Source organism: Accipiter gentilis, chromosome 20, assembly GCF_929443795.1.
Source record: "Accipiter gentilis chromosome 20, bAccGen1.1, whole genome shotgun sequence".
NCBI lineage: Eukaryota > Metazoa > Chordata > Aves > Accipitriformes > Accipitridae > Astur > Astur gentilis.
The window spans coordinates 15,285,902-15,307,146 of NC_064899.1; the positions used below are offsets into that span (position 1 = coordinate 15,285,902).

At 39.9% G+C, this 21,245-nt stretch overlaps 1 protein-coding gene across 2 annotated transcripts; it reads right to left on the bottom strand.

Moving 5' to 3' along the window:
* Positions 1-338: 338 nt before the first annotated feature.
* RPP40 (ribonuclease P/MRP subunit p40) lies at positions 339-20,624 on the bottom strand. 2 transcript variants are annotated; one of them, XM_049824051.1, is made up of 8 exons: positions 20,452-20,624; positions 10,396-10,540; positions 9,111-9,179; positions 7,520-7,615; positions 6,208-6,333; positions 3,006-3,204; positions 1,940-2,074; positions 339-639 (listed from the first exon to the last, which is right to left on the bottom strand). In XM_049824051.1, exons 1-8 carry the CDS (start codon positions 20,512-20,514, stop codon positions 441-443), a joined length of 1,032 nt encoding a protein of 343 aa, XP_049680008.1. In that variant the 5' UTR covers positions 20,515-20,624; the 3' UTR covers positions 339-440. The 2 variants fall into 2 exon arrangements, with proteins under 2 accessions (XP_049680008.1, XP_049680006.1); XM_049824049.1 differs by lacking the exon at positions 20,452-20,624 and adding an exon at positions 11,922-12,071.
* Positions 20,625-21,245: the final 621 nt, after the last annotated feature.

Consider the following 21,245-nt stretch of genomic DNA (forward strand, 5'->3'; position numbering starts at 1 on the left):
GGCTGAAATGTCTTAAACATGAATTTGAAGGTTCTATAGATCTTTAACGTAAAGAAAGAAAACACTAAATCCCAAAATGTGCTTTCCTCCCAAATATTTTAGCTAGTAATCTGTAAAACTAACTTTCAAATTCCAAAAATCATTCCTGGATAAAAGGAAAACCACCTACAGTCAATTCCTGAGAACTTAAAACGCTCAAAAACATATCTTTTTCTTAAAGCTAGAATTGTGAAGTCTTTCAGAAGGCACTGTATGACAGTGAAGAAACAAAAATCCATTCCTTCGATTGCAGGTCATCTTTTAAGGGCTATAAATAATGGAAAACCATATACAGCCTCTTAGTACTTAACTTGTTACCTAATAACTTTTATAAAACTATCTTATTAGGTTTCTATACAGTAACATGGGATTATTAGAAAACTTCTTCTGTAGACATAGCTTTATGGAGGACAATCATCATTAGTTCCTACAGCCATCTGAAGCCAGTAGTCCAGGTTTCTGAAAATGACAAAGTTGTACAAGTTCTCTCCTCCCTTGTGGAAACCATGTTCACTTTCTCTCCAGGAAACAGGGCTGTCTGCAAAGCCATGCACAGTTAAGGTCAGCCAATATGCCAGTTTTGGTTCACCAAAATAGCAACTGCAAGGAAGACAACAAGGTATCAATAATTATAATGGAATAGACAGCATGTCCAAGTATACAACATAAAGTTAAAAAAAAAAAAAAAATCAGACCCAGGCACTTCAGTGAAAATTTGTAATTAACAGTTAAAAAACCCATGCCTTAGTACATAATGAATAGATTCAAAAGAAAATACTCTATCAGAAGACATTAGGAAATAAAATAAGATTGACCCTCGATTATGCCTACCATACTTTTAGACATGGCAAACCTGCAAGTAATAGCAATTCGAAAAATTTCTAAGTTGTAAAGTAGCTGTTCTCAATTTCCTACAGCATGCATTATCTTTCAGAAAATAGAACATTTACTGAGAACAGTTGCTATCAGGGCAAAAAAAAGACATTGAAGGAAGAAACATAGTCAGGCTATTCTTGACACAAATACTTTTACCACCAGAAAGGAAATGGATTACAAATAATCAAACCCAGACATTATCCACTGCTCTTAAGGAGAGAATAAAAGCCAAGGAAACCTGTGTTCCAACCCTAGCCTAGGGAGGCTTTCTGCATGAGATTTGAAAATTGCTCAGAGTAATGATCATATTCCAAATAAAGGAACAGCAATATTGTCATGAGTCAGTGCTACAATTGGTAGCCACCAGGCACTTCAAGTGTTGTCTCACACATGGAGCAAGGAGCTTCCAGAATTTGCTATCAGTAGCACTAATATATAATACAGACAGATACCACACTGGTCTATGACACACTAGTATCATGTAGTTTGGTATTGAATTAGAGCTACAGCTACCCCATTCATCACTATCCAGTGTCCTACATTGTAACACTTGATTCAAAAAACTCACTGTAAGTTAATTTATTGTAATGCCATAATAACCTTGAAGTACCTTGTGATACTCTTTTTAGTATCATAAAGGGATTTCAATCACATTTTCCATCAGTAGTTAAAAATACTAAATCAGACATATTTGAGGGCATCTGATTTTCATAGACCGGGGGGGGGGGGGGGAACTTGGAAAATGTAGGAGTTCAGTAGAGCCACTGTTTTTTAGAAATGAAAAGCAGAGTCATTACTAGAATACAGGGCAGGCATTTTCAAATTTGAAGTATCCAAAATCATTTATCGCCTTTTTTATACCAATGTTAAGCTTCCAGCTCATTTCCTAATTAAAAAATTCTTCATTGTGTATATTTTGCTATTTAACTCCAACTGCACTACTGAAAAGTAGTATTTAAAAGTGATTTCAAAAATTAAAAAGTGTTAAAGTACAAGTGTTTTAGTAATGTACTCCTGCCCTTACCACAGCTGCTCCAATAACTGAATTATCTTCTCAGGAATTATAAAGCCTGTGATTGTGCACAAAAAAGCTTTTTCCACCATTGTGTTGGGCTGAGGACAGCAATAGGTTGATAAGAAGCTAGACGATTTGTTGTTTCTGCAAAAAAACCCAAAAAACAACTAAAATAAATATACTTTAAATCTTCCATAGGAAGTCGTAGTAATTGAAACTTGTACCAAACTAGTATCTATGTATATCATCTAAATTAATACCAAAGCAACTAATGGCCAAGCAATTAATACACAAGATGTCATGGTGCTGTGGGTTAACCCTGGTAAGCACCTAAACACCACAGAACCACTCGCTCACTCCCCCCCTAGTGCAGTGGGGGAGAGAATCAGAAAGGTAAAAGTGAGAAGATGCATGGGTTGAGATAAAGACAATTTAATAGGTAAAGCAAAAATTGCATGTGAAAGCAAAGCAAGCTAAGGAATTCATTTACTACTTCCTATCAGCAGGCAGATGTTTAGCCATCTCCAGGAAAGCAGGTCTTCATCATGTCTAAGTGTGACTTTGGAAGATAAACGCTGTAACTCTGAACACTTCCCACCCTTCCTTCCCCCAGCTCTTATTGCTGAACATGCCACCATATGGTGTGGGATATCCCTCTGGTCAGTTGGGGTCTGCAGTCATGGCTGCGTTCCCTCCCAGCCTCTTGCCCGCACCCCCCCCAGCCTACTCGCTGGCAGGACAGTGTAAGAAACAGAAAAGGCCTTGATGCTGCGTAAGCGCTGCTCAGCCATAGCGAAAACATCCCCTGTGTTATTTCCTCACAAATCCAAAACACAGCACAGTAGGAGCTATTATGAAGAAAATTAACTCCATCTCAGCCAAAACCAGTACAGACGGGTACCCCTAAAGACACAGGTAAGTTATTCAAGACTTAGAACAAACACTTAAGTGCATAATGGACTTCCCACTTATAGAAATGTGCCTTTCTTAATTCTTATTTAACTCCTCATTAAAATGAACTGTGGCTTTCCTTACTTAAAATATATTTAAAGATAAAACAAGTTCAAATACTTACAAGCTAACTTGATTCAAGACAGCACCCAGCCACTCAAACAGCTCCTCTGTACTGCAGGACTCATCTGGCTTTCCTTGTAGTTCGTTACTTTGCAACACGGGACACTCCAAGTCCCTTAGTGTGCTGAAAGTTATTTTTGGCTTCAGGGCCTGTATTTGGTTTTTTGAAAAGTATGACATCAACGTTGATCCCTCTGCACCTTAACAACAGAGCACCACAAACAGCTGTTACGAAACTACTAAACAAAAGGAGCACTGAATACATGAAACCTTTGTATACGCGTACAAGAAAATGCAGTGTGTAAAACCGCTTACATGCTGTTATCCTTGGCAAAAGCCATAGACTCTTCAGCTTCCTTACCTTGGAAATAAAAATTAGTACAAGATCCAGCAACTTAGCATAGCTCACTAAATTTACTACTTAACTAGCAAGTATAGATCTGTCAATAGAAAATTCAAGCAGATTAACTGGGCAAGTAATAAAATTAACTCATTAGAAAGGAATTCAGCGTTCCTGAAAAGGAACACATGAAAGGGAGCAGGAACATGTTAACTGCTCCCCAAGATAACGTGGTTTGCAAATGCACTCACACTGTAAATATACCCGTGCCTATAAACACAAGGCCAGAGAACATTTTGCATTACTAGTGCCCATACATACACTCCCTTTGTGCTCATGCACAGGTACTCGCTACTGTAGAAGGGTAGTGTGTGCACTAGACCATTAGATCATCTCTAGTTCAGCATCTCTAGAAATTCCTCAAGCATTGCAACCTGAGGGAGAATACACGTGGTAGATGTACACAAAGATAATCCATCTCTAAGATGAGGTAAAGGGAACTAAGATCACATGAAACCAGGTAGTATTCCCTCAAAAAACACTGAGTGTCTGGAGGGAACCCAGCATCACTAGTTCACTAAAAACTGCCTCCTAGGGACAGTATGGCTTCTAGAATCATGAACAACTCCAGCAGAATAAATTCCTCCAGATCTCAGGAATACTTTGCAAAAAGCTATAGCGTCATTTAAATTCTCCTGGAACATGCCTTCACACCTGCAGAAAGTTTCCTTGTCCTAAAAGGCCAGAACAGACACAATCTTCCTTCAGCCCGTACTTCCTATCGGCATTTGTTAAACTAACAGGTTTAAAGAATGTATAATATTGCCCTAGAATTCTTAGTCAATTATAAAAAATTATACATTTTAAATGTCCGCTGCATATGGGAGCCTCAGCTAGAGCCCTAACTTCAGGAAATCTCAAAGACTACAGTCAAGACTCCAAGAGAAAAATTTCTCTAGCTGCATGATAGCTCTCCATGTCAGCAACAACCAGGCACATTGTCAAAGTTTTTTGGAGGCCAGTGTATTTCAGCCAATACGCATTTAAAATTGTCATAGAAATTACAGCAATAGAAAAGAGAAGATTGGTTTGCCTCTCAATAAAGACTTGAGACAATTCATATTCCCTTTTTCTGTTCCTCTTGGTGCCAGAGCCACTAAGTGGGAAAAACGGGTATGAAAACAAAAAAATCCTGCTTTTGGCAAGTGGAACAATTGTTTATAGGTTTGCAGCAGTGTTGGCCATAGCAAGTAACACCAGTTATCAGCAGAAAGGCTGAAAGCAGAATGTTCATGGAGGACACAGATTCTCTTGACAAAATACAGCCCTCTTTTTCCCTTCCAGCAGAATCTACACGATGCCTCATGTCTATTAATAAAAATCTATAAAAGTTTTATTTTTGGCAGTACTATGGAACTAAGAGTCTTTCGTGTGTTATAAGCACAAGATTCCTGCAGAGAAAGGCATTCAGACTTAACTCCATATTCAGGAAATGATTGACCTGACCCATTTTTTGGATGTAAGAAAGTGAGGAAAAGGAATGCTCTTCTTCCTGAATGCTGCTACCCTGGCAGCAAACAACATAAGAAACATACTGGCCCTAGAGGCATTTTGCTCTCTGCCCAGGGTCAATAAATCCAAGCAAGCTGAGCCCAAAGATCTGCCACCTTAGTTGGATTTATGTCACCATTTATGGTAGCAACAGTCTCCACTGTGACCCTTTCCTGAAGACTACAAGGATGGGAATTGCAAGCCTTTAAACAATTTCTGTATGACAAACAAGGACGGATCCTTGTCATATGATTAGTACTTAAAAAGGGGGAAAGGAAACATGAAGGACTAAAGTGAAACATGGGACACTGCTAAAGGAGCTCGTAAGAAGCTTTAGTTTCTCAGATCAGTTAACTCCTGCTCAGACTTGGGTCTTGAAGAGCTCGGAAAGAGTAACAATGTAAAGAGCAGATGGGAAAGCATTCTCAGGGACCTCTCCAACATCTGTCTCGCCTGGAAACTCAAAGCAGAACTACACTAAAAGCTACACAGCTATGATGAAGAAAAAACATTGTGTTGCAGTACATACTCCTGCAGTTTTTGTCAATTCTATGCATATGCCACATATCCCTAGACACAGCCTATTCTGAGGTTATACAAGCAACTGAGGACTTTGGAAAGCAACCCCGAGAGGAAGAGCAATACTTAAATCCCAAGGGGAAAAAACAAAAGTAATTAGAAAACAGTAGATAAATACTAGAAGAAAGATGATCTGAGACAATACAATTTCTTATAACAACCTCTTACTCTGCTCCAATCTCAAACAAGTGCTTGAGAATAAAATGATAAAATAGCAGATTGCATGTGTATCAGTGTACATGGCACACAACAGAAATAGGGACTCTGTACATGTCCTACAACTACTGACGAGATGAAAGTTCCCCATCTCAAATACTACACCAAATATGTAACTTACGTGTATTAATTAAAAAAAAAAATCAAAAATGTGTATTAATAATAGTCATGTATGTCACAACTTTATAAAAAAGAGGCAGCACTATCAAACAGGCAAAGTTACACCAGAAAGCCTGGGCAACAGAGACAAGGAAATGAAGCAACTAATATATCTCCTATGAATCACTGTTGTGTTCCCGAACTGAAATGTTCTGCTGTGTAGGAAGTAATGCACATAACACTCCCCCCACCCAATCAAATAAACAAAACAAACAAACAATCACATGTAAACACATTTTAATCTATCTTCTTCCTCCACTAAAAATGCATTTGGACCATCACTAGAAAAGAACAGTAAACTAAAAATATCTGAACTTCATGTCAGTTACATTTTAGTTTTCCATTTAGTTCTTATTACCTGGATTATACCAAGCCAGTAGGAAGTCAAATTCTAAAGGTTTCTTTTCTTTCAAGGCCCAAAGCACTCTGTTATGTTTCTTGCTATCAGGGTGAAAGCCGGAATCAGTCAAGTCAACAGTTACAACTGCAAAAATGTACAAAAGCAGTTGTTACTCAGTTGAAATAAATTTTCATATTAAATTCATTACGAACTAAAAGAACACAAAGAAACCAAAGAACATTAGACATCCTTTTCATATAGACAGCATCTTCATAAAAAGTATCTGGTTATATAAATATGACTCCCCATTATGTAAATATTCACCTCCTGCTGTCCTTATTTTGATATAATCTGGAACTGCCTTCTAGTGACTGGAGGGAAAGATTCCTTTTGTAATGGCAGTGACAGAAGTCCCAAAACAGTACCTTAAAAATATCTTGGTAATTAGGCAAGCTATTAGCACTAAAAAAGCACATATATCAAAAGCCACATATATGGCAATGACACTTTTTCAACTGTTTTTTTTCTAGATTAATTGGTCACAGGCTAAAAGCTACATGAAATTTCCATGTAAAAAATAAATCATACATTTTACTTGACAAACTGAATAGTAAAATCGTGTCCCATTTTGCCAAAATTCTTATTATGGATGACAAGTTTCCCCTTCTAAAGTTTTTGTCTACCTACCTATCAAGTACTGCAGGTTCTAATACATATGAGATGGCATAGTGTTCATGGGTTTTTTTAATTATTTAAAAAAAAAAAATTAACAACAATAAAAAAAAAAATCACACTCAGTATGTCTCCTCTGCAGCTGTTAAAAAACTATAACATTTTCCAAGTACTTGGTATATAGAGATTACCATTTTAGATGTGTCAAACACAATACAATTCTGCCTCTCAAACAAGCAGTCTTGGGTGAGGCTCTTCACTAATTTTTTTCTGTGTAGTGTGCAAATTTTAAGCTCTACCTTAATTAGCTTAGTATTTTCCGATTTAAATTGGAAGGCATAGATACTGTGCACAGTATACAAAAATCCTTGCGTCCTACATCACTCCAGCATAAAAAAGACTATGAAGGACCCCAAAATCAAAAATTTTATAGAATACCCAAAAGATCACACATTTGTTTCCCTATAACTGCTTTATTATTTGGAAAAAGTATTTTTTCTCTTCAGGCAGTCCTTGTATCTGCATCTGGAAAAATATGACCTAGACAATAACCAATTTTAAGGAAAGGGAAGTTTCAGCATTGTTGGTTTAACATCATAACAAGGTGCTTCACAGACAGATCTGAAATAATTACTCTGTGAATATAAATAATACTTACTATATCTCATTACTTTTTTGCCCGAATACTGAGAAGGGCGACCTTGCAGTCCAAGTTCCTCATAAGTATCCTTATCCACTGATAGAATTAGTTTTCCTATAAACAAAACAAACTTCAGTATAAATAATCTTCTACTTAGTCCCCTTTGAAGTCTTCCGAGAACTGTATACCTTATACAACGTTAGCTTGGGATCAATGGTATTACTAACGTAATCCAGACTCCTTAGTTCCAGTTAAATGGATTCCCAGATTAACCCTTAAAAAAATATATAACTCAATTACTCTTTTTTATCAAAGAGGTCTTATGAACTAGAATGAGAAAAGTATAATATTATTCCTGAGATAGTAATAGTTTTTTTTACTGTACTACCTCTCTTCATTGCCTCAATCTTTCCTCCACTTGTCCCCTAGCGTTTGCTGTGTCATTGGTTGAGCGCTACATTACACCAGGGCCTGACATAGTAGAGAGTCATGCGTGCACTGCTCAACTAAACATACAAAAGCAGTTCCTCCAACTCTAGTGGGACTACTCACATTGAGTAAACTATGCTTATTAGTGATGAGCAGATACGTGCTGGAACAACTCCACTTCCATGTTCATGAACCAAATCTGGCAGCAGCTACTTAGCACAGAATTTCACACAACAGATCTCTACTACAGTCTTTTGATTCTACTGTATAATATAGCATACAACAATATAATACAGAATACAGTATAATATAGAATACAAACAAATAAGGCTGCTGCTGAAGATTTCAGATAGTGACATAACCAGGAACTGTAACACTGTCTCCGCATTAGTTGTGCATAGTTTGTAATAACTATCATACAAATTCTATCATATAAATACTATCAAGTGTTCATTTTGCTAGGACTGTGCTAACAGACCACATAAAAGAATTCCTCCTCTGAAGAATCTTAATTTACTTATGCACTGATAGGCACCCATCATCTTACAGCATCTTACGCTAGAGGGCCAATAGACCAATTTGTGTTTCTATTATATCTGATATATTGTTAAACAGACATATCTGAAGCCTGAAATAGCTTCATTACTTTCTCTGTATTTTTCCACCTGAGATGGAAAATTTTGTCATAAAACTGTGATGGAACTGCAAAAGAGTATTTTAATATGTCACATAATTCTCAAAGAATAAACAGTGAATATTTTAAAAGTGTTCCTAAGCAGTGCTGATAATTTTCTTTTTTGGTACAAATTCTATCTTTAAGACCAGTAGGAAACAAGAAGTTGGAATGCAACGCTTTCACAAATATAATCCTCTGTAGCAATTGCAATTATGATTGAAGCATTGACAATCTGATACTATACGTAAGTGAAGCTGATTTTTTTTTCTTAATTTCCTTTAGATGAAATAAATAATTTAACAGCATGAATGTAAAGAATATGTTAAAATGAATATTCTTCTGATTCAAACATATTTCTAATAAAGTTGGCAAGTACAATAAGCATTAAAGTTTCCAGTTTACATCATTCCAACTGAAAAAAACCCAAAAACCCCCAAAAAATCCCCACCAAAACCAAGACCATAATCAATAAGTATGTATTACTAAAAACACAACAAAACATACCGTTTGGTAGCAGAGCTGCAGTATTATCTTGATCAATTTTTGTGTTATAGGTAAGTGCATAGCATGAACCTTTAATAGTAAAGCAGAAACCCATGAGATTACAGTCTCTAAAGACAGACATGACAATATGAAAGATTCACCTCAAGATAATCAAACATGCCAAATACCTTCTCAAGCAAAATAGCATTCTGTTATTACTTTTATAAACCTTGGACTGGCACTACTGTAAAGGACCTGTAATACAGATAATATTAACAATATGCCCCAATATGAAAACACTTTCTTTCCACCTGTGGCCTTCCCCGCTCAGCAAATGGAAAGCCCTGTATTTTCCAGACACATTTCTATTATTGGTTCACATGCAGACAAGGTGGAAGATGCTCACATTACTAAATATATTTTGTAGCATTATCTGCCACAACCAATTTTGCACTTAAAAATACAAGAGTCGGATCCTGTAAACTTGGTGTACAAATATTGTACTGCTTCCATAAAACTGCTGGCATAAAAGCCATTTATGAGACTAAAGGAAGTATGAAAAAGAGTCCCACATTTATAAAAGAATGGATGTCATTCTCCTGTGTCACCCACATGTTCTCCTCCTCTCTTTTCCCTTTAAAGCTTTTTTTCTCCCTGACAATCATCTGAAGGGTACAACATTTATCATGAGCCAAATGAGCGGGGCCTGCTCAATAAAAACCACGTGCTCTGAGTATGCAATAGCAAGTTGGCTGGGCAGAGGCTGCATCTTTCTTCATGCCCTCTTTGCTCTTACTGTATAAGGATGAGCTGCTGCAGCTCCATTAGCAAAAAAAAAAAAAAAAAAACACCAAAAAAAACCAAACCCCAAACACCACAGCATATTTTGTCGTCTTTTTCTCTTGTCTGCTGTGGAACACAACTCTTGTGCTGAAATATGAAGGAATCAGAAAGGGAGAAGGGAGCTGACCTCTGCAGTAATCTGCATAAAGATGAAACGTAAAAGATAAACAGGTGTGAGGATACATGGAAGCCCTCGTGATAGCTAGATTGCAGAGTTAAGATGGAATAGGGAGAAACGAAGAGGGAACGGTCATAGAAGTTTTGGACCCATTGGGTGTAAACAAATGTTGGCATACCACAGAGCAGAAAAAGCAGATAAAGAAATTAATACAGAATTTTCTTAGTATTTTTTCTTCCCTTCCTTTAAAATACTTTTCAGAATAAATAATAATAAATGGGTTTTACTGTGTTATGAAAAATATACACTGTTACTGCATCTGTCATGTTCTGATTACCTCCTTACCTTTCTTCACAAAAGCATCGATGAATTCATGAGTGACCAATTCGTGAACCGATAAATTCCTCACCAGGTAGTACTGTCCAACATCTGCAATAGTACTTTTCAGCACTTCAGGTAGTACGCCACATTCAGGGATCAAAAAGGACACCTATTAGGAACATATTTGTAATGTAAATCATATCCTACTGGAAGGAAACCAAGAAAAAAAAATAAATTCTTCTTTTCCAATAAATCAGTATGCTACACCAAAATGAGATGAAGGAAAAATAATTTCAAGCTACTGTCTTCAAAATGTATTAATTTGCAAAAAGTCTCCAAGTACAGCAAAGACATTATTTGTTTTTTGCATTTTACATGCTATACAACAGTATTTGAGGTGTTACATAAAAGCATGATTTTACACACCATGACTTAACTAATGATCTTGTTTGACATCATTATAAATTTAGCTTGAAGTCGCACTGGAACGTTTCCTTCAGCCCTTGCTGCAGGAAGCAGTTTTAACTGAAAATGCAGGCTAAGCATTTATGTAACGTCAGTGGAAATGCAAAGACCAAAGTAGAATTTAAACTAGTTTTTGACTCAAAGCATTCTCCTTTGTAGAACATTTTAGAGGTCAGGAGAGCAAATAGACCATCGGAACAAAACTTGAAGATGGGCTTACAATTTTCAAAAAAGTCACAGGGCGTACGTATGTTAAGGCTACAAGTTCTGTAGCGGGCTTCTAATTTAAGGTAGGAAACCGATTTTCAAAAGGGATGAGCGCCTATCTTTTCTTACTAAACTCAGCATTCATTCTTTCGGCCCAACTGCCTACCTTTAATTTCCCTTTTGTTTAAAACTTTTCCTGTACGTGTTTCATAGATCAAGGGAACTCTTAAGGCCGCGAGATGAGGGCAAACGAGATTATTACACGGGCAAACACCAAGCTTCCCAATAACCCTGCACGAGCAGCATAAAGGTTCATCCCCCTGCTCCTTCCCACTCCACCCCTCAAAAAAACCTGTTTTCAGAAACAAAGGAGCTCACAGAAGAACAGGTACGTATCTCCCTTTGCACACGTACACAAGAGAAGTAACAACTGACAGGCGGGCTGCCTCCCACACAAGTGGAAAGCTTTCTACTTAGCTGCTAGGAAAATCACTAAGGAAACAGCGAGAGGGTCACGCTGACACTGGCAACGGGCAAAGAACGGCGAGCGAGCTGGCGAAAGCTGGTCTTCGCAACGTTCAGTTGCCCCAAAGAGCGAAGCAGTTCTTGATGACGGCACGGCGGGATCCTTTGGCAGATGGAGGGGCGAGGCGAAAAAGAGGGCTTCCCGGGCTCGCCTGCAGCCAGGCTTCAGCTGACACACCCCCCCCCCCCACACACACACACACACACTGCCGAGGGACCCCCTCCGTCCCTCACGGCTCGGACTACCAGCCTGCGGCTGCCAGGTAACACTCCCCCACCCCCCCCTCCCCCCCCCCCCGTCGCCCGCCAACGGCCGCGGCCGTTAAACGCCCCGGCTCGCGCCCCCGACTCACGCGGCAGTTGTAGGCGTGGTCCCGCACCCGCGCCGCGTGCCGCGAGCGCGCGTCCCGCGCGTGGCCCCTCTCGCAGACCAGCAGGTGCCGCGGCGCCTGCCGGAGGCGCCGCAAGGGCGGCAGCGCCGACATCCCCGCGCCGAGCTCCGCGCGCCGCCGGACAGCGCCGCCAATGGGGGAGCGGGACCCCGCTCACGTCACCAACCGCCCGGGAAATGGGGGCGGGGGGCGAAGAAGCCGTGCGGCGAGGACGCTTCCGCTCGCTGACACACCGCTGTGCGCATGCGCGGCAGCGGGCCGCCCAGCGGGACCCCGCCCTGGGGGCGGCAGCCATGACAGGGGGCGGCAGCCATGACAGGCTTCGGCCGCCTCGCCACCCCAGCCCCGGGACAGGCCGTGGGCGCACTCGGCGCGTTCGGTCCTCACGGGTTCAGAACAGCCCCGGCGGGGCTCAGGCGGCAAAACCCACGCGGGTTTCGCGGTGCAGCAGCTGTAACTGAGGGCGGTTAAAGCATGTGCGTGCTTCATGAGTCGCTCTGCTAGCCAGAGCTGGGCCCTGCAGAGACTGAGCCGGAGTGCTTTAGGCCCCCAGGGCGTGTTTCCCGAGAGGGAAGGGTTTTAGGGGAGACGGACAGTTGGAGGGATAAAACGAGACGGGTAGAAGTGTGTCCTGGGGTGGCTGGTGGCACTGGGGAGCCTTCAGACGTTGAGCAACCTGCTTCCTTCCACCCTATAGCAAATACGAGAAATACATAAACCCCAGGGGCTGCAGGGGGGGGGGGGGGGTGCGCCCCGTGAGGCAGGCCGCTACCGAAATACTACCCGATTTCATCAGAGCCCCGTAGAGATACACCGAGTATGCGAATTCCTACTGAAAATTTGTGGTCCGTTAGATCTCTGAGCATATTTGTAGTAAGAGCTGCAGTTTTACAAGTTCACAAAGAAGATCTTGTGTCCACTCTCACTCCAAATGGGACTGCTCAGATTAGCAAGTACGGTGCACAAGGGCTGTGGGATTGGGCCCTGCCTTTGATGTGTCCTCTCGCTGCTCATTCAGTACATTGTATATTTTATATAAAGCATGTACAAAAATTTCCTCTTTCCGCCTTGCTGCAGTATTTCTCTTCCCGATCCCCTAGCTTTGTGGCTCCTGATTTAGTTTAAGAAGGTACCAAGCAACTTTCTTGGTATTTGCTGTTTTCTGTACACTGTACAAGGCTGTATGTAACGTTACTTAAAACACAACTCGGGTCTGTTCACCAAACATCCATCAAGCCGGCAAACCTGACGCTCAGTTTTGATGCCAGTTTGATGACAGTAGTTCCAGACATCTCAGGCTTGCCCTAGGGAGATCTTGACCTGCTGTTTCTAGATGAGACGTTCGATGTTGATGCTCAGGGGTACATGAGTTTGATTATTCCTCTCCCTTACGTGGGTGGATGCCAAGAGGAAAAGTTTGTTCAGTACAGATTTGCATAGGAACTTTGTTTAGTATAGAAAAGTATAGGTTATGGTAAGGTCATTTGTTCAACACCTGCAGTGTTACACAGTTAGGAACCATCAACTTCCTATGATTTTACTTGTTCACCAGCTACGTGTCTTATTGGTTTGATATCATAACTCGAGCACTCTTGTTCACTACTTGGTCACTTATGGGCTGTTTGGCTGAGGTAAACAGGTAGCACACAGGTTTTCTAGATCTGTATTTCCAGTCTGACGAATTTGTGTTACAGCTCCAGCTTCAGCGGTTGATACGCCCAGGCTCCGCTTCTAGCACAGACTGCACTTTTCTAGTGCTCTGTCTGTGTTTGGGTCTGCCTGATGGTGCTGGCTTAATAGCTATAAATAGCTAGCAGTGTGAAAAGCCCGGTCCTTGAAAGGTGTGTGTTACAGAACCGTGCTTGCCCGATGGAAGGAGGGATGCTACCGAGGAGTTACTAGTTCAGCGCTTCTAGCTTGTTAGGCTGATTCATGCCCACTTGTTTCAGGGCATGTGCTTTCCAAGTGCTTGTTTACTGAAGTGACATCAAGACACTGCTGCTCTGAACTCAAAGGCTTGTGTCCTCCAATGCGTGAGACTGAGATGAAGCTACACATCACAAGGTCACTGGCTCATTAACGTTTGTGGAGGAGGGCTGAATTCTGCACTTAGGTTGCCTGTATAAATTGGATTAATTGGATTATTATGAATCAAAAAAGGCTATGTAATCACAGTAGCCTTCTAATTTAAAGCATGCAGACTTTAATGGGAAAAGCACTACGTGATTAATGTCACTTATTATCATACCCGCAAGCAGAAGCCTCTGTGCGCAGACGAGCATCACACTGCGATGATCAGAAAGCCTGTTCTACTAAAAGGGTGAAAAGTTCAAGCCTCTGATCAATAAGCCCAGAGATCCAGAGCAGAAATTCAGCTATACTCAAAGCAGCCCATGGAGCTGGTTTTGTGGTTTAGGGTTTTTTTTTGTGAGCTTCTCTATGATAATACAATTTATGCTTTCTGCTAGGGATACAAATGGATAGGAAGAGAAATGAGGAGAAAATATGTTGGGGAAGGATTAAGAGAGTAAGATTCATGGTTGCATATTCAGAGTTAAGGCAGTATTTTAGGGATTTTGGCAGCAGTGTAGTTCACTGCAGCTCAGTGGAGCATTGAAGGATTCTCATCACTGTACAGTTAGTTCGGTTCATATGTCAGGCAATTAATTTTAACCCATCCTTACTCATATACGTTGGCTGTCCTATTAGAGAGTATATGTGTTCTAGAGAACTCCCTGAAGATACTGAACTACATTAAAAAAAACCCCACATTTCACAGTCCAGTAGTCTGTGCTGTAACATACAGAATTTCCCTACCTTTAAATGGGCTATACATATATACGCTAATTGTTGGTAAATGCTGACATTTTAATAGTGGTTGTTACAGTTTTGTGAGTAATTGGGTACAGGGTTTCTGTATATTGTTAAAAAAAAAGACGACATTTTAAACTTTAAATAATTTGAGCTGTGAAGCTATCACAATTTTCCCAAGGATTTCAAACCCGTGACAGGGTAATGCAGTTTTACAGCAATTCAGTTTCCGCATTCTTGAAGAGAGTTACAGGCTGTAGCCAAGAGGAAAGCAATGCCTTGAGGCAACCTGTGGTAATAGCTTGGAGTAAGGAGGGATCTCTAAAATATTTCCTGGGACTGAGGAAATTTCATTCTGTTTTTGTATAAAATTATAGAGTCTGGAAAGAAAAGCCTGATTTTCACATGAGGTACAATATCTCTAGATGTGAAGCCCAGCTGCTTCTTTCAGGTATTTTTTTTCACTGCTGAAGAGCAATCTTAACTCATTCTTTCTGCTGAATTTTCTGATTAAAAAATTGACAATATTAAAATACCTAGAATTTCATAAAATCAAATCTAAACAAGTATTTGTCACAGATATTGTGAAATTGGTTTGTGTCTTAAAGATGAATCAAAATATTTTTCTTTCCAGTCACTCATTTTCTTTCTTAAATACTGTTGACTGCAAAAGAGAAGGAAGTTGTCTAAATCTTTTCACCTTGGCTATTGTAATTAGTACTTTGGGAAACAGAAACAGATACCTCTGGTGCCTTGTTTATCTGAAATTAATAGAGTGTGTAAGACTCTGAAACCCAGCAATTTACTTGATCAGTGTCAACTGTTTCTTTCATTGAGAAAAGTGGAAAGATGGTGAAGACGCAGATAGTTAGCTTTATATCCTGTTTTTACACACTTTGGTCCAAATATTCAGAGCAGTGATGGATTGTAAAAAAGATCCCACTCAGCCTTGCTTTTCAAGGAGATTACAAACAAAGCTTCTGCCAAGCTATTCCCCAGCTCTTCAAGCCAGGAAGAACAGTGAATGCTAACCATGGACCAAGTTGCTGGATTCGGTTTAAATGCAATTCTAAAAAACCCAACAACTACCTGATCTGTTTCTTTTAGAGCTAACACCCCCTGTAATCTGGGAAACCTCACACTCACTCACTTTTGTGATATTACAGTGGGAGAAGAAATGAGAAGAGTGATTCATCTGACAAGGTTCTGGGGAGCAGGAGTGTATTCCACTTATATTCAAGCGGAGTCTTCACCTCCACTTGCCTCCTAGGGATCAGATTTTGGCTGGGCCCTGCATGGTGATGGGGAATTTTCATGCACTTTCTGTTTCCCTCTAAACAGATCAATTGTTGTTCACATTAAGGCTAATACGAAGCACATGTACTCTTACAAAACACGCGCTGGAGCAAGCTACTCCACAGCATTCAAGGAAGAGTCGAACCTGTTCCCTATTCACACTTCCTTGCAGCAGGTAACAAACTGTGGCCACGTTCCCCTAGTTGCTCCTTCATCTTCTGGCAAATGTCCTAGGGAGCGTTTCCACACTCACCTCGACACTCCATGGGCAATAAAGATGTGTCCCGCTCCTTGTCCCATAACAAGACGGGGAAACGCTGCTGCCTTTTCCATTGCTAAGGTCTCCTCCCCCAGCTTTACAGGTAACGGCATTATTTTTCCTCAAATTGACTAACCAATTAACACGATCACGTTAAAACTCGTCATAGCAGTCTTGTTCTCAACCTGTACGCAATTTTTCCAGTTACATGAATTGGTCTGCTAAAGGATACTCGCTGTCCCTGCAAAAATTGCCTTGCTAATATCCTTAGAGCATTGTATTTCTAGTAACATTAGTGTTGGTCCTGGGATTGCAGCAGATGATGCTGTTTAAAATGCACTGTCATGAAGATACAGAATGCAAAGCAAAGCGAAAGTAAAACTGAGCATTCCCTCCTGTAAGCACCTTTAAAAAAAGAAAAAAGCGTAGAAATTTAATGTTCAAAGTAGGCTGCATTTTCTCTTAAGATCAGCGCAGAGTAATTCCTTCCCGTCAGCTCAAGCTTCCAGTCTGCTTCAAGAAGAGGATTTGCCATTTCCACCAAAAAATCAGCAGTATTTCCTGTAGCTGTTGTTGTGCACACCTTTATATGTGAATGCATCTTGTTAGTAAGCATTTGGATTGCAAGACCACTGGCATTTTTCCCCACTAAACTGTTTCTCTTACACCCCCAAATGATGAAAGATCCCATGCGGCACTTTACACTTCTGCAAACTCGCGTGGGGCTGGCTGGCTGTGTTTTGACTGAGGACGGGCAGCAAAGTTTGGCCATGCAGGTTTAGCGCAGTAAAATTTCAGTCGCCCTTTTGCAACGCAGCATCAAAGTCATGCGGTTGCTTGTCTCAAGCAAAGAGAAGCTGAGGAAGGTGCCGGCGGAGGAAGAAAGCCGTAGAGAGAGGAGACTGTCCTCTCAGCCAGCTGGAAGCCTGCTTCTCTACGGTGGGATGGTGAACTTGCCTCGGCCACCCAGCCTGTACACAGGCGGCCAAAAAGCAGTTACTGGAGCGCATGGATGCCTGATTCCTTTCTTTAATGTTAGCTATGAAATCAAGCAACAGAAACCGTGTAGTAATTTAAAATAACCCAAGATTAAAAAAAAAGCTGCACATTCCCGGGTAATAGTATTTTCAGGAGGACCTAAGGATTTAGAGACCAATGTGGCGTTATCAGAAATGAAGGACACAGGTTTAAATTTAGAATTGTACATTTCATTCATCTGAGCAAGATTCAAAGTTTTAGTTTAGAAATACTCTAAAATAGTTATTCTGGAAAACCTAGTTAAGAATGATTTTTTTGCACATAAGCCCCTGTTTCAATACACTTTATTTTGGAGTAAATCCTCTTTTTCCCGTTTCACTTAATTCCTGTTATTAGGATTAAGAATATTTACATACCAAGTCATTCAGAAATGTGTATTTTATTATATTTGCAATTATGGACATGGACTTTAATAGCCTGCCATATTATAAATCACTCTCAAAGATATGACTTAAAGATTGAAATCACTTTCCCTTAAATACTTTTTAAAATGTGACTCTCTATTAGCAGGCTGTCCTTATCATTACACTTCAGATATATTTTCAGTGCTTGGACTATTTTGTAGACTAGTCCTGTAATGCCCAAGCACTATTTGTACTTTGGCATTTTGGTGCCAAAGCATGGTATTTTCACAAGCTGCACCGAAGTGAGCGTGTGCATCCCTGTGTCATTCAAAAAGCATTCTGACACTGAGACTTAAATGTGAATTCAGACTTTTAAATTTAGGTTTCCATTTTTAAGTTTTATATGTAAATTCTTTGCAAAATTTTTGACATTAATGCTAAAGTAATACCATAAACACCTGTTAATTGTGCATGATATATTAATAGGCTTTGAACCATTTCTCTCCAGTCACCTGGAAGGTCCAGTGTGAGGAATGAGTTTCATGGAGCCCTTGAAGGGAGGGGTAAGGAACAGGAGGCTGGCTACCTTCATGTAAAAATCTGCAAAGTATTTATGTCACTACAAATATTATCCCTGCCCCCACCCTCTAACTGTGCTTGACAGCAGCTAATATTAAATTGGATCATAGGATCAATGGAAGCAAGTTTTGTTCAGGAAGTATTAGAAGGACTATGTGAAGGGTAACTGTCAAATTAGTATAAATACACACTTATATATGACTATAAACACATGAGAGTATATGAGAACACAGAAGCGTATAGAAGAGTACAAACATGTATGTGTGTGTATATATATGAGTTGAAGCCCGTAAATACAGATGTGACATTATCTTTTTCCTATGGTCCACATGACTTTTAAGACTGGAAGTCTCCCAAGCACCTTTCCAAGAAGGAGTGCACAGTAAGATGTTACATGAGCAAAGTGTTCTAGTCTGCTTTCCTTTCTCTCTTGTTCTTCCCTGGGATGTTCATGCATGCAGTCTCATTTACTGTTTTTTTTTTTTTTTCTTCTTTCTATTTTTTTGCAGAATTACTTTAAGGTCTTTCTGTTTCTTAAGTCCATATTTTGAACAAAGTATTAAAAATCCCACTTTGAAAGACAAGCAGTCTGTGAATTTTGGTTTAAATTTAAATTTTGGTGAATTTAAAACGATTGTGTTTCCTATAAATGCAATTTTATCCAAACAGCTGGAGAAAATGTGAAATTTCCTCCATTATTTTTTCATGCATAAAGTGTTTGAGAAAAAAAATTGAATAAAAGCTCTGCCACTACAGGTCAGCTCTTTACCTGAGGTCCAAGGAGCTTCTGCATCATTTGATACATAAGCCATTCACAGGAAACCAGTTGCTAATTGCCATGATGGGAAGGAAAATTAATTTTATCTTTAGAGCTTGTGTCCTGGTATTCTGCCTGCTAGCAGTTTGCGTTCAGATTAACTTCTTGCTAAAGTTGCTGCTACCGCTTCTGGCCAAATGTGTTAGAGAAGAGGCAAGCCTTTGTACATGCCTGGAATTTTGTTTTAGACAAAAAATCCAGACAAGAAACTGCACCATCCATTCAATCAAGCAAACAGCAAAAATTGGATGAGTGTGAAGACACAGCATCTCAAATAAGCTTTTAGACTTCACTGGTTGCCTGGAGGATTAGAGCTCTCTGCAGAACATACTGAAAGGTCACCACCTCACCGCTTTTATCCACTGCACTTAAATGTGAAAAAGAAAGCGACTTGCATCTTGTTGCAGTTCAGTGCCAATACTTCATGGGTCTTCCTGTTCTGTAATATGAATCAAGAAATGATGACTACACAGTTTTGGTTGTAAACCATAATGATAAGACACCCCCTGAACATATGGCAGGAAAGAGACACAGAATTTTGCATAGAGTCATTAATCTTCAAATTTGAAAGTAAGGCAGGCTTCACAGTTAAATAAAAGCGCTCTGCATTTGGCCAAGATGTACCTTTTGTTCTTGGAGTGAGAAGGAAGGGATTTCTGTTGGGGAATGGATACATCCTTCTTGTGGGAGGAGTAAGAAAGGCCATTTTTTCTTCATTTGGGGGGATAACTAGAAAACAGCCTATAAAATTAAGTGAAATTAAGTGCAATCTTCAGGACAGTGGGTAAAAAAGGAAAACTGGGAAGGAGAGAAAATTACTCTTGAAAGAGACCTTTGAGGTAATTTAACTTAATTTAATCACTGAATCCATTCAATATTCAGAATGAAAATGAATCCATTGCTCTTAAGTTCTTGCTCGGTTCATTAGTTCATTCTTCCCCCTTGGTTGTTAAGCTGCTCCTCCTTGTGACTCCAACCTGATTAATAAATCACTCCACAAGATAACTAAGGCCTCAAAATTTTGGTTCCCTGAGATTGGCCTGGCTACTCTTGATCTTGTTGAGATATCCTTAGGCCTGCAAGCAAGACGCTCGGAGGAAAAGGATTTTCGTAGGACTGCTTATTTGATTAGGAAATAGTGGTTCGTAGGGGTATAAGGGACAGTAGCTACCAGAAATCAATTCGTAATTGAGATTCTACAGTCTTGATTTACTTAAAAGTTTCAGTGTTATATCCTGCACTCATTTACAGCAGTGTAAGTTTGGAATTATTCCCTTAACGTCAGCAAAGTTATTCATGGTATAAAGCAACAAGACCAATGTGACGAGCGGACAGTGACCTACTTACTGCTGTTGGGAACAGGATAACGTAGAGCAGTAAAAACTTTCTGTTCACATTAATTGTGCTCATTCACTTCTGTTGCTTGGATGGGAGACAGAGCAGGGTGTGAATGGCACCACTTCTTATTCAGGAGCATCTTTATTTCAAAACCAAAGTGTCTTCTTTCAACTGAATTGTTTCTGAACTTCCAGCATGGCTGCTTCTTGAAATATTTTCAAACTGAAGTGAGTTGAGTCCTTCTGCTTCACCAAGTAAAAAAGATAAACAACTCAGTTTTGGCACTATGAGGTTGCATTTACAGTCTATCACATTACAGAGGCATAAGAAATGATGCACTGAATCATGGAAGTAGCAGCCTTTAAACGTCTCATCAGTTTGGGAGTCAAAAGAAATAGGAGAGGTTGGAGTTTGTCTTTTTGTTTTACTTGGATGTAAAAATGGAGACAGAATCAGAGTTGCAGCAGATTGGTAGTCCAGATACCAGCAAAGGAAACATATTTAGCTAAACTTATTCTTAAATATTTACTGTATGATAATGGGAACTATGCATTCTCTGCAGATGGCTCATGAATGGCACTGCCCTAAATTGTGCCAAGCAGGTACTGGGAATAAAGAGCCTTAAAGAACTTTATTAAGGTTGCGATCCCGATTCATGACAATATGAATCATGTTAATATTCTTTGATAAGGCTTTAATGGCACAATCACATGCTACTTACATGGCTGGAGGACTTGGACTTTATTTGCTTCAAATTGCGAAGAATGCAGGAAGGGAAAAGATGGTCTTGCCATGGAGGCAAG